The following is a 17,482-nucleotide window of genomic DNA, read 5'->3' as shown; positions in this document are numbered from 1 at the left end:
GCAAACATAGCAACTTATGTAAGCGTTTTATAGGATGTTTCAAGGTTCCGTACTCGGGTCCACGAATATGTCCACACGGACCCGATGATTCAACCGTATATCAAACTCGCCGGTTTTGGACATATAAGCAAAATCATGTTTTGGTCGGTGGATAATAAATTCATTCGTGTGTTATGCAAAAGATGGCGTCCCGAGACACACACATTCTGGTTTCCAACCGGTGAGTGTACCGTGACATTAGAAGACGTCTACATGCTTTTGGGATTACCTATTGAAGGTAAAGCTGTAAATGGTAAAACCAACTATACGAATTCAATTTGCATGGACCTCTTGGATACTGATTTATTAGATGATAACTCAAGAGGTCAAGGTATACTCCTTTCACGCCTTAAGTCATATTATAACAGTTTACATTTAGATGATCATTCTACCGAAGAGGCTCAAATAATAAAAACTAGGTGTTACATTATGCTTTTAATTGGTTCCTTTTTATTTCCCGAAGATAGTGGTTATAGTATGCATGTTATGTATTTACCTTTACTAAGACATGTAGATACAATAGGAAGTTATAGTTGGGGATCCACTTGTCTGGCCTATCTTTATAGCTCTTTGTGTAAAAATTCACACAAAGACACATCTATATTTTCTGGATGTGCTGTTGTGCTCCAAGCATGGGGTTGGTCAAGACTACCGTCCCTAGCGCCTATCAACAACAACCCTTTCACATTCCCGTATGCACAAAATTAAGTTGTTTAAAATGTTATATATTTACTTAATTTAACGATTATTATCTCTAACTAATATTTTTACCTTTATGGTGCAGATGGTCGGCACGTGGTATGAGTTATTGTTGGTGTAAGCCCTAGAGGCCAATACATTTTGGTACTTGTATCGAATAATAAAAGGCATTCTCTTTATTATGGTTGATTAATAAAGTCCCTGGAATAGATAGTCCGTTTAATGTATTAAGTGTGACTTAATCATGAGAACACATTAAACATAAGGACACTATTTCTAAAGTATCCGTAGTCGAGCTTTAGTGTGAAGTGGGATAACATTAAAGCATTAAGATTATTATGTTTGTAGACTGATGATCACATCTCATGGATCATGGATAAAGAGTTATCAAGTCTTAAACATAGGTATGAATATTAGGAGTAATATTTATACCGGATTGACCCGCTATGAGAATACTATATAGAAAGTTATGCAAGGTGTCATAAGTTATTCTCATGGTGATAATAGTGTATTCCACTCTTCGACCTGAAACCACTATGGATCCTAGATGTAGAGTCGAGTGCTTTATTGCTGATCCAACGTTGTCCGTAACTGGATAACCATAAAGACAGTTGATGGGTACTCCACGAAGCATGCTGAGGGACATGAGTGACCTAGATGGAATTTGCCCATCCTGCATAACAGGATAAGTGTCTACGGGCCCAATATTGAACTGGACAAGGATGACACGGTCTATGCCTTGTGTTCAATATAGACATAAGGGCAAAAGGGTAATTATACACATAATTATTATCACAGAAGGAATTGTCAGATCACTTGACATTTTCGTGTCTTGGGTAGCAGTGATGTGTTGCTAGATACCGCTCACTGTTTATTATGTTAAATGTGTGATTTAATATAATTGCCAACGTCACGAAAACCTACAGGGTCACACACAAAGGACGGATTGATGAGAGATAGAGTAACTAAGGAATATCGTAAGGTACGGTGCCCTTAAGTGGATTATAGAACATCGTAAGGTACGGTGTACTTGAGTAGAATACGAAATATGGTAAGGTAACATGGGCTTAAGTGATTTTGGGCATATTATAAGATATGGGCCAAAATACACTTAAGTGGGCTTTTAGCTTGAAGCCCACACAAGTGGTTCTATAAATAGAACCCTTGTGCAGAAGCACAAAGTGCGGTTGCATTTTTTTCGTTCTCTCTCTCTCTCTCTCTCTCACTCAAAGCCTTCATTCATACCAGCTAGCACTGAGATTGAAGGAATCTGTTCGTGTGGACTGAGTAGAGACGTTGTCATCGTTCAACGTTCGTGATCGCTTCGTGGATCTGCATCAAAGGGTTTTGATAGTTACAAGAGATCTGCACCAAAGGTTTCAACCGTCACAAGAGGTAAATATTCTATCACTGATCATGACCATTCGTAAGGATCTCTAAAGGAGAATTTTTTTTAATTTCCGCTGCGCTTTGGGTCGCAATTCTCCTTCAGTGGTATCAGAGCCTGGTTACGAAACCATGACTCGGATAGCTGTTTAATTTCTGTATTAATATGATTAAAAGACAGAAAGAATCAATTAATTAAATGGGCAATTAAATTTGGCATCATGAGTGTATAAGTTGGATGATTGATGTTGACTATGCTTCGGAATCCGACATTAGTATGGTGAAGCAGCGATACATCGATCGTCCATAGGTTACGCAATTGAGACCGATCAACTTATATATGATATAAGTAATCCTAATGCAAAATACGGTATATGTGATATTCTGTTTCTGTTTCGTTCATTCGAACACTAAATGATTGTTTTCCTTTGAGCGATCAATGGTCATTTGCTTCGGAATCCGACATTAGTATGGTGAAGCAATGACCTGTTGATCAATCATACTGAATCAACAATCGAGGTGTGTTTGACGGTCTGAAATTGGCGCATTAGGGTTGGTGACGGCGCAAGGGTTGTGCCGTCAAGGAGTTGTCAATTTAGGGTTTTTTGGAACACGTGTGTTGACTGTTTCAAAGTTTGTTATTTGGCCGCGTGAAGCTCGTGTGACGAGCGTAACAAGCGTAACAAGATGGATGCGTGACGAGCGTAACAAGATGCGTAACGGTCGTAACACGCTGCGTGACGCCCGTGACGGTCGTAACAAGGACGTGACGGTCGTCACATGCCTTGTGACGGTCGTCACACACACACAGAGTGGGGTTTCTGTTTTGACTACGCAAGGGTTGTGTTGATGCAAAACAACGTCCATTTCAAATGAATTGTTCATTAAAATTTTGGACAGGGGCGCTGCCCCTCCAACCCCCGCAAGGGCGCTGCCCCTTGACCCCATCCGCTGATCGGTCAGCGGAACCACCGTCCGCTGACCGGGCAGCGGAACCCCCGGCTAACTCTGCGTAGTGTGATCGGTCGCCGAAATTTAATTTGGTTTTAATTAATTAAAGGAATTAAAATTTAATAATAATAATGTGTTTGTTATTATTGCCTTGTTGTGATCAGTTATGGCCTTAGTCTTTCTTTATTTTATTTTGGGTTTTTAAATACGACCTGCGTGTCGTGCCTCTCCTTTTGATCTCTTAATGTAACTTCTTTTCTCATCTCAAACCCTCGTATGTAAAACGAGTTTCTTCTGTAATGTAATGATATGAAGAAAGAGAAGAATTCAATATCAAAGGAGAATAATGATATGAAGAAAGAGAAGAATTCAAGATCAAAGGAGGACAACCTTGAAGATCTTGCTTGGAGAAGCTTAGATCGTTATTAGGTTAGCTTAGGTTCTCTCATTGGCTTGGGAGAACAATCGCGCTAGGGGCCATAACTGTTTCATTGTGTATGTATGTTGATGCATGTGAATGTATGTTGATGCATGTGAGAGACGATTTATATGATAAACAAGCCGGTGAGATCATAACAATTGCAATTCCCTCAAACTGAAATATTAAGTTTATGCTTTCCAAGTTTTAGCACTCATCAAGACTAGTATCGAATAATGTAGGTTTCGCCAAAGCGAGGTGCATGTTCTATATTGGTAAGGTGCGATGGGATAATTGTAATATCCAACTGCTAAAACAATGGGTCAAACTTAACTAAACAAATTATGAGAATATTATATATGTTTGCTTTCCAAGTTTTAGCACTCATCAAGACTAGTATCGAATAATGTAGGTTTCGCCAAAGCGAGGTGCATGTTCTATATTGGTAAGGTGCGATGGGATAATTGTAATATCCAACTGCTAAAACAATGGGTCAAACTTAATTATAATTTTCTTATATATGTTTAGAAGCAAGAGTTGGGAATGATCCATATGATGGATTGGAATAAGGAGTTATTCACCCAACTGAAATTTTCGAGAGTTGTATGAGATACAATTGGAAGGAGTTCCTACCTAAATAACCTAGTTTTGTGTAATCCGCCTACGCGGACTTAGAACGAAGTGAAATATGGATCTCGACCCACTAGAAAATCTTCCAACGGGATTTTCCGAATCAAATGATGAGGGTCATTTGTTTTGAGTAAAATAGTGGGAGCATATTTGATTAAAGGCCTAATTAAATATGTCAATGATACTTATATTTTCTTAATCCTTATGTAGATAACCATGACAGCAAACACCTCTAACAACATCTTGCGATCAATCCTTGACAAGGAAAAATTGTCTGGGACAAATTTTCTGGATTGGCACCGAAACCTGAGGATTGTCCTCAAACATGATAAAAAGCTGTATGTCTTGGAGACACTTGTTCCTGAAGAGGAACCTCCTAGTTCTGCACCTAAGGCAGAAAGAGATGCTTATAAGAAGCATGTCGATGATGCCAATGAAACTGCTTGTCTCATGCTGGATGTCATGAACTCAGAGTTGCAAAAGCAACATGAGAACATGACAGCGTTCGATATGATCGAACACATGAAGATGCTCTATCAAGAGCAAGCAAGGCATGAGAGGTTTGAAGTTTCAAAAGCCCTTTTTCAAAGCAAGTTAGCTGAGGGAGCCCCTGTAGGTCCCCATGTACTCAAGATGATTGGGTATGTGGAAAACCTTGAGAGATTGGGTTTTCCCCTCGAAAAGGAACTTGCGACTGATGTGATCTTGCAATCGTTGCCAGATGGATTCAGTCAATTTGTCCTAAATTTCAATATGAATAATATGGACAAATCTCTTCCTGAACTGCTAGCCATGTTAAGAACTGCTGAGCAGAATCTGAAGTCAAAAGGGAAGTCCATTCTGATGATCGAAAATGGAAAGAGACAGAACAAAAGGCCCACTAAGCAGAGTGATAAGGGGAAGAGCAAGGAAGTTGCAAATCCCAGACCCACTGCTGCTTTGAAGCCTAGTGGAGGCATAGCAAAAGAAGGCACCTGCTTCCATTGCGGTAAGACCGGACACTGGAAGAGAAACTGCCCAAAGTACCTGGAAGATAAGAAGAATGGAGTAGAGACTTCAACTTCAGGTATTTTTGTTATTAATTCATCTACTTCTGCATCATGGGTATTAGATACTGGATGCGGTTCTCACACTTGTACAAATGTGCAGGGGCTGAAAGGGAGTAGAGATTTGGCAAAAGGTGAAGTTGACCTACGAGTTGGCAATTGAGCAAAGGTTGCTACTTTAGCCGTAGGATCTTATTTACCTAGTGGTTTTATAATTCAGTTAGAGAACTGTTATTATGTATCTGCAATTAGCAGGAATATTATTTCCATTTCTTGTTTGGACAAGTTTGGTTTTTCATTTATAATAAAGAACAATTGTTGCTCAATTTATTTGAATGATATATTATATGCTACTGCACAAGTGAGCAATGGACTATATGTCCTTGATCTCATAATGCCAACTTATAACATTAATACTAAAAGGATGAAACCTAATGAGTTAAATCCATGATGAGTCACGTTGATCTTCCAAACTCCATTTGCGGACATGCACTATTGACAACAGCTTACACACTTAACCATGTTCCATCCAAAAGGTTAATAAGACACCATATGAGATATGTAGTGGTAAGAGACCACATATGTCTTACATAAAGATTTGGGGTTGCGAGGTTTATGTGAAACGACAAATTTCAACTAAGCTTGAGCCCAAATCTGACAAATGCTTATTTGTGGGGTATCCTAAAGAAACAAGAGGGTATTACTTCTACAATCCTTCTGAGGGCAAAGTGTTTGTCGCTCTAACTGGAGTTTTCCTAGAAAAGGATTTTATTTCCAAAGGAACCAGTGGGAGGAAAGTAGAGCTTGAAGAAATTCAAGAATCACAAAGCATCGACACACCTATGGAGGAATTGGAGCAGGAAACACAAGTAGTTGTGTAAGAGCAACCTGCTCAAGTAGAACAAGACCAGCGTAGGTCAGGCAGGATACGTCACCTACCTGAGATATATGGATCAAGGTGATGTATTACTCATGGATCAAGATGAGCCTGTGACCTACTCATGGAATCTTCGTTTTGATGAAACAGTAAAACAATATGGATTCATCAAGAACGAAGATGAGCCTTGTGTCTACAAGAAGGTTAGTGGGAGCATGATCGTATTCCTGGTATTATATGTAGATGACATATTACTTATTGGAAACGATATCCCTACCCTGCAACAAGGAAAGTCTTGGGTGGGGAAATGCTTATCTATGAAGGACCTAGGTGAAGCAACCTATATATTAGGAATCAGAATCTATAGAGATAGATCATGAAATGCTTGGCCTAAGTCAGAGTACATAGACAAGGTGCTGAGACGCTTTAATATGAATGATTCCAATGGTTATGTGTTTTGCTTAAATGGTGGCGCTGTGAGCTTGAAAAGTTCAAAGCAAGATACAGTTGCTGATTCTACAACCGAGGCCGAGTATATTGCTGCCTCAAGTGCAGCAGAGGAAGCTGTTTGGATCAAAAGGTTCATTAGTGAACTTGGCATAGTCCCTAGCATTGTGGATCCCATTGGTCTCTATTATGATAACAATGGTGCTATCGCACAAGCTAAGGAGCCTAGATCTCACCGACGATCCAAACACATACTTAGACGTTGTGTGAGAATATGTAGAGTACCTACACTTGACAATATAGCTGACCCACTGACAAAGCCTCTTGCGCAGCAGAAGCATGATGGCCATACTAGATCAATGGGCATAAGGGGTATACCTGATTGGCTCTAGTGCTAGTGGGAGATTGTTGGTGTAAGCCCTAGAGGCCAATACATTTTGGTACTTGTATCGAATAATAAAAGGCATTCTCTTTATTATGGTTGATTAATAAAGTCCCTGGAATAGATAGTCCGTTTAATGTATTAAGTGTGACTTAATCATGAGAACACATTAAACATAAGGACACTATTTCTAAAGTATCCGTAGTCGAGCTTTAGTGTGAAGTGGGATAACATTAAAGCATTAAGACTATTATGTTTGTAGACTGATGATCACATCTCATGGATCATGGATAAAGAGTTATCAAGTCTTAAACATAGGTATGAATATTAGGAGTAATATTTATACCGGATTGACCCGCTATGAGAATACTATATAGAAAGTTATGCAAGGTGTCATAAGTTATTCTCATGGTGATAATAGTGTATTCCACTCTTCGACCTGAAACCACTATGGATCCTAGATGTAGAGTCGAGTGCTTTATTGCTGATCCAACGTTGTCCGTAACTGGATAACCATAAAGACAGTTGATGGGTACTCCACGAAGCATGCTGAGGGACATGAGTGACCTAGATGGAATTTGCCCATCCTGCATAACAGGATAAGTGTCTACGGGCCCAATATTGAACTGGACAAGGATGACACGGTCTATGCCTTGTGTTCAATATAGACATAAGGGCAAAAGGGTAATTATACACATAATTATTATCACAGAAGGAATTGTCAGATCACTTGACATTTTCGTGTCTTGGGTAGCAGTGATGTGTTGCTAGATACCGCTCACTGTTTATTATGTTAAATGTGTGATTTAATATAATTGCCAACGTCACGAAAACCTACAGGGTCACACACAAAGGACGGATTGATGAGAGATAGAGTAACTAAGGAATATCGTAAGGTACGGTGCCCTTAAGTGGATTATAGAACATCGTAAGGTACGGTGTACTTGAGTAGAATACGAAATATGGTAAGGTAACATGGGCTTAAGTGATTTTGGGCATATTATAAGATATGGGCCAAAATACACTTAAGTGGGCTTTTAGCTTGAAGCCCACACAAGTGGTTCTATAAATAGAACCCTTGTGCAGAAGCACAAAGTGCGGTTGCATTTTTTTCGTTCTCTCTCTCTCTCTCTCACTCAAAGCCTTCATTCATACCAGCTAGCACTGAGATTGAAGGAATCTGTTCGTGTGGACTGAGTAGAGACGTTGTCATCGTTCAACGTTCGTGATCGCTTCGTGGATCTGCATCAAAGGGTTTTGATAGTTACAAGAGATCTGCACCAAAGGTTTCAACCGTCACAAGAGGTAAATATTCTATCACTGATCATGACCATTCGTAAGGATCTCTAAAGGAGAATTTTTTTTAATTTCCGCTGCGCTTTGGGTCGCAATTCTCCTTCAGTTATAACAGATGTCCTAAACACTATATTATCCAGTATCGCAATCTCTTGGATCACCTTCGATCGACAAACGTACGGATAATAACCTCATTATTTCGTTATAATTTGTTAAATTATTTTACCAAGTTTATAATCCAAGTTACTTTCACATTTTAGTTCATTTGGCGTCCATACCTAAATTTGGATCATGACCATGAACTCAACAAAGAAGACGCAGCCGTATGGATTGCATGCACACCGATAATAAGATTCACAACTGTGGAGATGTACAACACTGATCGTGTAAAGTTGCAGTTCGGTATGTGTTTACCAGTAATTTCTAACAAACAACCACTAGTCCTCCAATATTATTAATCTTGGTAACTTACAGGATCGATTAGATTGATCCTAGGACATGTGTCTCAAGAACTAGTGTTATGGTGATTTGATTCATGATTAAGTTTGTTTCTGGTTTGTGAATGGTAATTAGGGTTATTTATCTAGCGTTAATGGTACAAAGTAAAAGGTGTTTCGACAATAAAATCTAAACGAAATCTAAAGGCATATGACTTTAAAGATAAAGGATAAATGGTAGTAATTCTGTAAAAAGGCTTTTTTTAAAGATAACAAAGGTAATTGGCAAAAGTAAAGATAAATAACTTGAAGTAAAAGGTTTTAAGTTTGAAAAGGTGCTGGAAATAAATGTTTGACGAAATGTAAATGTAAAGGTAAAAGCAATGATGAAAGACTTTGAAGATAAAGGCATTTCGACAAAAGGCTTAAATAGAAATAAAGACAGTAAATGGTTTAATTTAAGTAACCTGCATTAAAAAGATAACATGAAATGTAATCATGGTGTTCTTCATACATGCATTTTCAACAAAGACTCGTTTCTCTCGCTCTGGTACTTTGAGTATTTTTAGTTAATTTTGTATATCAGTTTGAACACACGAAATCTAAAAACTATGACTCCTATTTATAACAATTCGACCCTAACGGTCTCTACACAGATGATTGCCACGTTCGACATTTTCAAGCGCTGCGTGTCTCAAATACTTCCACGCGTTCGCCTGACGAAACTACTTCGTTTGAATTTCAAATCTTTCCCGCTCGAGGCTTCGAATCTGCCAAACACCGATGTCGAAGAGAACTTGTGGAGATCCTAAAATCTTCTAAGTCTTAAGCTTCGACAAAAAGGTCCTTTCTCCCAAGAAAAGGATTTAATAAATAGCTTCACAAAGCCATTTTTATATTATTCTCCAAAACATAATATTTTCAAAAAACTTCAACCTAATGGTCGAAATCTCCAGCTAACAAATTGCCCCCAATAAATGTCTATTTCGAATCAATGCAGAAATGGGCATTTATTGTAATCACCAGATTTCGATCAGAGACCTTTCATAGACCTAAAAGTCCATAACTGTCAGTCAATCATGACTTACTTTTTCAAAACGTCTCATCAAGACGTGCATGCAGTTATTAACATCATGAATTTCAACTTCCAAGAAGAATGAACAGTAATCCCTGCACCTTCTTCACAGAAAAGCCACCACGTGGCCCACTACCTTTGCAAGGTGTAACCAAGAAGCTCGTAGGTTAACACTATAAAAGCCCATTTTCACTTCCTTTTTCCTTTTTTACGAAAATTTTCATCTTCAACCTGAGTCCATTTGTCCTCAGGGACTTTTGTCGGAAGCTTAAACGTAAATCTTTTCGCCCTTGGGTGAGGGTTGTCTTGCCTCCTAGGAACTCCCCTCTTGTTGAATATGTACATATTCGGGTTACCTCCGTGTCCATCCCAACCTTGGTTAGATGGAATTCTCTCGAACGCTTCAGCCAATTCCCTGTTATAAACTGCCCCACATCTGGGACACATCAAGCATTCTGTTTCGTACTTGTAGCAACGCACAATAAAAGAAGGAAGGCTTTCTCCAGGCTTGGGATACACCTTCAGTAGTTGGCTTTCCTTTCTCCAATTTCTCTCAGTCTTAGTTCGTTGCCATCTTTCATAGTCCTCAGCCACCCTTCGACACATCATGATGCTACACCTTGGGCACAACAACATGTCAAGATTTCTTTTGTGACACCTCCAAAGGTATTCACGTAGGCTCTCATTGGCTTTGGGATATCCAAACTGCATTCCCTCTTGCTCTATCTTCAGACACCTCTCCAGTTCCTCCATCTCTTGGGGGGGAGGGGGGTTGGTTCAGATCCACCATGTTGACACCTAGATTGGCGCCATCAGCGATTGAAATTTCCTCAAATTTATTCCTTAGGCCCTCAGTTGCCTTCCCATTAAGACCTTCAGTGGCCTTTGGTTCGACATCAGCAACCTGTTCACCTTCGACAGAAATTCCAAAGGGAACATCATTATTTAAGCCATCAGTAGCCTGCTTTCCAACTAGCACATAGCCTTCAGTTCTTGTTTCCTTCACAACCTCCACTTCCACCATGTTAATCATGTTGATTTCGACAGGTTCAGCATAATTTGGGTCAGCAATGTTGAGGGGGTCAGCGTCAACCTTCATCTGGTTTCTCCCCCTGTCAGCAAACTTGAGGTGGCCATCCTTAATTGCATTCTGAATAAGATCCCTGAAAAGAAAGCATTGTGAGGTTTTATGGCCTAAAAAATTGTGATATTTACATAAGCCTCTTTTCTTCCGTTGTTCTAACGAAGGAATTTTGGTATTTGGAGGCACTATCATTTGGCCATCTTTTACTAATAAATTGAAGATTTCATCATATTTGGTAACATCAAATGTGTAAGTCTTTTTAGGAAATCTATCATTCTTTTCAGTTTCGACAGGGTTCCTGCCATTCGAAGGTGTAATTAATTTACAAGCATAAGGTGGTGCTTCTTTTAATTTAGCCAAATCTACTTCGAATTCCTCGAGACCATAGGGGTCATTAGAGATTTCAGACTCCACATATCCGACTTCGATATAAGCAACCCTTTCTTTCTTATAATTGTTATTCGCTCTGGCCTTTTCAGCTTTTAAACGTTCGACCCGTCGAACCCTGTCTGCTAATTGGGACATATCTCTTAGATACCAGGTATCTAACTTTTTCCTAATGGAATAGTCTAACCCTCCAGCGGCCATTTCGACCAATTCATGTTCAGGCACTACTGTAAAGCATCTAGATTTCAACAAACGGAACCTATTCAGATAATCATCTATAGGTTCAGTGAATTTTCTTTTAATACTGGCTAATTCCTTAAGACTTATCTTAGCTTGGCCCATGTAGAATTGTTCATGAAATAATCTCTCTAAATGAGGCCAAGTATCTATGGAATTTGGTGGCAAAGTTGTAAACCACGTGAAGGCATTCTTCGTTAAGGAACTGGGGAAATATTTCATTCTTAGGTTCTCACTGTTCGCCCAATCCCCTGCCTCAGTCATGTATCTGGCTATGTGTTATATAGTGGATTCACTAGTGTCCCTTGAGAATTTGGTGAACTTAGGGATTTTACAACCCCTTGGTAATTCAGTTTGTATGACGTATTCTGATAAAGGAGAGGTATAATTTGGCCGTCGAAGTCCTGTATTCAGACCATTCTGGGCCATGATTCTCTCTATCATAGTAGTTAAGTTATTTTCCATCATGTTTTCTTGCCTAACCCTATGAATTACTTCGTCTGCATCCTGGTCTCTATTAACCATCATTACTCTCCTAGGTTGTTCTTCAGGGACTTCTTGTCGAACTGGCTGTTGTTCTAATCTTGCCCCCATGACCCTTTCGTCAGGCGCTTGTCTAGGTGGTCGAACCTGATTTGTAGTTGGTTCTTCTTCCTGTATTATAACTTGGTTTGGTCTACGTTGAGCAGAGGACTGAGGGGCGCCTAGAAAATCTGCTATGCATCCCATCTACGCTGACAGTTGTTGGTATGTTTGGGCATTATCACTGTTAGTCCTATTTACGTTCTGTATTAGGGGAGAAAAAATGGTATTCATTTCTCTGGCAAGAACTCCTACCATATCATGGTTACTAGCATCCATTTGTTGTCTAAAGGTTTCCTGGTTATTCGTTGTAAGGGTAGGTAATAGGGTTGATAATCCTTGTGATTGGGTATTTCGACCTACATGGTTCATGCCAGAACCAGAATTTTGAATTGGCGAAACAACCGAATTATGGGGTTGAGTATATATGGAAGTATTATTTTGAAGTCCTGCCATGGAAGTAGGTGGCATTCCATATGGGTATTCTCTCCAAGGCCTAAAATTCTCAAATCTCGGTGGCCTAGGGGTAGTAGGTGTTGGTTGGGTTCCGACAATTGTCGAAAACGGGCCAGGGATTGAACTTGCAGAAACGCCTGCTACGCTTGACATAATAGGCATTATTGTCGAATTATTTAAGGCCATGGATCCAGATGTTGGTATGGCCTGTGTACTAGGGATCTCAGAGAATTCTATGACATCAATCATAACATTTTAACACATATCATATAATTTCAGTAATTAACAAAATACGAATATTATGATTAATAACAACAACCTAAAGAGATTTTGTACAAACCCTTAAGGTTTACTTCATTCGTCAATATGGAAAACATAAAAGAGAAAAAGGGAAAAAGGATAAAAACTCTCCACTACCCCTCATGCTTAACACCCATACAGGGACGAAGACACTCATTGGAGCATGTGGGTCTATGCCCCCACTATTATCTCACACATACATGCATTACTAATATGATTAATATTAATATTAATATATAAATTAACATTACACAGTATTATAATTGATTTAATTATTTAAGAGATTAATTGTTATGCACTGTCAGTGTAAAAAGTTTTGAAGTGGTTAAAATAAAAGTCAAATATTTTAAACAAATCAATGATTATGATTAACTGACAGTGTAAAAAATCTTTACACTGTTAGTATATATCAATTAAATTCATTATTTAATATGTAATTCAATGTTGAAATAAGTACTAATTACAATTGAAATCAATGATAAGATATTAGTATTTGGTGTCATGGCATTGATATTAAATTATGTATTAAATTTTGTATTAAATGTATTAAATGTTTATATTGAATTTTTAGTTAAAATTTATTAGATAATATGAATCACCAATTACTATGACATATAATTAAGGCAGGTTCTTGACACCTTTAGTTTTTGTTGGGTCAAATAATCTTAGTGTTATTTAATTTAAAATTTTAATTTATTTAAAATTAAAATAATATGACATTGTATATTTTAATTTGATTGAAGGAAGATATTAATATCTTTAATCTTAATTGATTTAAAATTTTAACTTTTTAAAATTAAAATAATATTAAAAAATGATGTGACATTGTATATTTTTATTGTAGAGATAACTAATGATTCTTAAATCCAAATTAAACTTTAGATCTTTTACTTGTGTATTTTTTTTAATTATTGTCATTACACTTAGAGACTAAAAAGTTATTATATTAATAATGATATTTATTTTTAAAAAAAATACATACTTTACATTTAAAATTAATATATTTTATTTTAAATTTAATTTAATAAATATATATTATTAAATAATATAAAAATTACATTATATTTTAATTATGTCTCACAAATATAAATATGATACAAATATTTTATAACTATTATTAAAAAGTAGCATAATAAAAAATAATTTAATATATAATACATATAACTTTTATATATATATATATATATATATATATATATATTATATATATATATATATATATATATATATATATATATATATATATTTGTCCCCATATACTAATTTTCCTGACTCTGTCCCTGCACCCATATATTGAATAATTCTCTCTCTTATCTTGAATTTGCAGAAAAACTTCGAACTTGAATATAGAAGTTCTCTTTTTACTCCTTATTTTTCAAAATTTCTACGTACTATTTAGTATTTAGTATAAATGCAAAAATAATATATAGGAAATTAGAAGCAGTTAAGAGAGAATAGAAGCTTTTGTTAAAAAAAAAGAGAGAATAATTGGTAAAATGATGAGATAACTTTTTTTCTTGCCTCAATGATGAAATAAATAGGAAATGCACAATACAACTTAATAATGTTAATCCTTATTTATTAAAATTATCAAAACATAAGAGATATTCATAAATAAAAACATAAACAATTTATGATTTTATTTGGAATAAATATAGTTTTTAGAATATTTTATAAAAATACAAAAATAAAAAATAAAAAACAAAACCGTTTAAAAGAAGTAAAATATTCTTATTTTTTGAAAGAATAGTTTCTAAAAAAATAGAATAAAATAAAATCAATTATAAAATAGTAATTTTTTTTTTAAGAAAATAGATTGTAAAATAAGTATAATATTGCAAATGAATAAATACATTAGAAAAATTTATAAATTTTTAGAATATTTTATGAAAAAAAAGAAAAAAATATATAAAAGAAAAATAGAATCAATTAAAAAGTCTAAAATATTTCTTTTTTTTATAAAGAAAGTAGATTGTAAAATAAAGTATAATATTGCAAATGAATAAATAAATTAATAAACTTCTGACTTAAATAAGAAAATGGAGAAACCAAATTATTCAAGTGAATAAAGATATTTTTCAGTTATACCAAAAAATAAAAGAATGAAAAGAAATTTTGCAATTACTTGTGTTTGAAAATTGTCAAAATTGACCTCGGTGACGATGGAAAGAGGTTTTGGCGGTTGCAACGAGGACGTTTCAATTCATCGTTTCTTTTGCTCTGTGATCGAAGATGGCGAAATCTGTAAGTGAGAAGGTAAGAAATTACATACCTGATGATCTTGCTTTCTCCATTCTATCAAAACTTCCTTTAAAATCTTTGAAGCGTTTTGGATGTGTAAACAAAACATGGTCTGTTTTGTTTGAAAACCCTAATTTTATGATCATGTTTCGCAATAATTTCACATCCATTCCTCACTCTTACTACAATGATACATCAATCATCCTTCATCAAGAAGTTTGCAATCACGATCGTACTTACGTTAGTTTCACTCTGGATTCACTTTCTGGCGAGCGGTTTGAGAATAAAGTTAAATTGGACTTTCCAAATCCATTTCAACAAGAGGACCCTGGATTTTTTGTATTGGTTTCTGGTAGTATAAATGGAATTCTATGTCTTTACGATAGTGATGGCGCCATTGTATTGTGGAATCCAGCTACGGAAGAATTCAAAGTCATTCCTCCCAGCCCTGTCGAGTCTCTACCACCTTATCAGGCTATTATTAAGTTTATTCATGGATTTGGTTATGACCCTTTTAGTGACGACTATAAGATTATTAGGAATGTAGGTTTTGTTCCAATATCGGATTATGATGACAATGCTCGTCCACTTCCGCCTGATGTGCAATGGGAAGATGTCTGTGGGGACTATGTTCCCTTTTGGGAGGTATATAGCCTAGTATGTAATTCTTGGAGGAAAGTTGATCTCGTCCTTCCTGCTTGTTGTTGGCAAGGTGGCAACTGTAATAATGATCTACTGTATTTGGATGGAATGTGTCATTGGCTCTCTAACTATTATGGAGATGACAATGAAGAGTATGTGGTGTCATTTGACTTGACCAATGAGGTTTGTTTTACCACAATCATACCCACACATATCCCCTTAGACATAGATCCCAATAGTTGTGTGCGCCATGCGTTGGTGTTGTTAAATGGATCCATTGCTTCCATTTTATCGTATACAACTACTTTTCACATATCAATTTTAGGCAAATTGGGTGTGAAGGAATCTTGGACTAAAATCTTTGTTGTTGGACCCTTGTCCGACGATATTAAGTATTCTATTGGAGCGGGGAAGAATGGTGATATATTCTTCGCAAAGGAAGATGGAGGAGATCCAATCTGCTTTGATTTATGTACCCAAATGATTGAGGAGCTTGACGGTGTTAAAGGAGCGGAAAATTCTAAAATAATAATTTATAAAGAAAGTCTTGTTTCGATTGGAGGAAGAAATCATTAGTTAGCTTACTTGTTTTCACATAAGAGATAAGAGATTTATGATTGTGTTTATTAGGATACTTTTACTTTCAGTGATAAAAAGTGAGTTGTCAATCCCTCATATCAAAATTAGGATTATCAAGTGTATGAAAAATTAATAAACCATTATGAATATTATATTGAAAGTCTATTATGTGTCTGTTTTATAACTGGTTTTATTTTTATTTCAACTCTTAGAAACTTCCAATTATCTTTTGGCTTTTATTGAACTGTCTCCAATTTATATTTGGAGAACATGATAATGCGTTTGAATTTCCTTTTATCCTACTTGAAATATATATGATCCTAAGTTTATGATGTATTCTTAATCTTACTCTCTTTTGCAAATTCTAAAAATTACTTTGGCTACAATGCTCAGAGTTGGGGTTTTATCAGACACAAAAATATGATATAGTTATATGCTCCTAAGTGTCTGCTGTAATGTTGTTTGCAGGTGATTAACACTGCTGTAGAATTGGTTTCTTAATTTTATCAAAAAAAGTACGAGACATGTTTAGCAGTGAGTAAAATGAACATGTTTGAATATGATATATTGCTTGTCAAATTTAGGCAGAATAAAGAGAAAAGTTTAAGAAGCAAATGACATTACTGAGTAGTGGACCATATAGTGTCTGTTAAATATTTTCTATTCAATTCTGCATAGGAAGTTAATTCATAATCTTGATAGAAGGTATATAGAAGGTATTTGACGAGAAACTATATTAAGGGTTAATGAGAAAGTCAAGATAATGACAAAAGGCCAATTCTATTCTCCACACCCCACACAATAGCCGCATAGCCTTGTAATAAGATGTTACATTTATCGCACAGAAAATTTGAGAAAATGTACATAATGAGAATATGATGCATGAAAGGATATATAGAAAAATTTGTAAAGATGTGCAATGAATGCAAACATGAAAGAAAATCAGAATATCTTGCTCTTGATATCATCAAAAGATAAAATGACAAATGTCACACATCAATAAGGAAAAGGTAGAAAAAGAATCATTTTGTTGCATGTATATTACAATTATGAATATTCTTATTACACATTAAATATAATTCATAATTTTAAAATTTAAATTTATAATAAAATATTTGTATTATTTGTACCACTTATACTATATAATAATGATTATAATAATAATAATTACAATTATTTACTTTGCTTTTCTGTAATATTTTCTAAAGGTTGATTTTCCAAACTAGAGTTATTATAGTAGTAGATTGTGGATTTTTATGTACTAACATTAAAATTGAAGTACTGTGTTTAC

At 35.8% G+C, this 17,482-nt stretch overlaps 1 protein-coding gene across 1 annotated transcript; it reads left to right on the top strand.

Moving 5' to 3' along the window:
- Positions 1–14,812: 14,812 nt before the first annotated feature.
- LOC127102857 (F-box/kelch-repeat protein At3g06240) lies at positions 14,813–16,416 on the top strand. Its single transcript, XM_051040182.1, has one exon. The coding sequence runs from the start codon at positions 14,962–14,964 to the stop codon at positions 16,186–16,188; it is 1,227 nt and encodes a 408-aa protein (XP_050896139.1). The 5' UTR covers positions 14,813–14,961; the 3' UTR covers positions 16,189–16,416.
- The last annotated feature ends 1,066 nt before the right edge of the window (positions 16,417–17,482 follow it).

Source organism: Lathyrus oleraceus, chromosome 7, assembly GCF_024323335.1.
Source record: "Lathyrus oleraceus cultivar Zhongwan6 chromosome 7, CAAS_Psat_ZW6_1.0, whole genome shotgun sequence".
Lineage (NCBI taxonomy): Eukaryota > Viridiplantae > Streptophyta > Magnoliopsida > Fabales > Fabaceae > Lathyrus > Lathyrus oleraceus.
The sequence above is the reverse complement of the archived record's forward strand: the minus strand, read 5'-3'. Positions and strand labels throughout refer to the sequence as shown.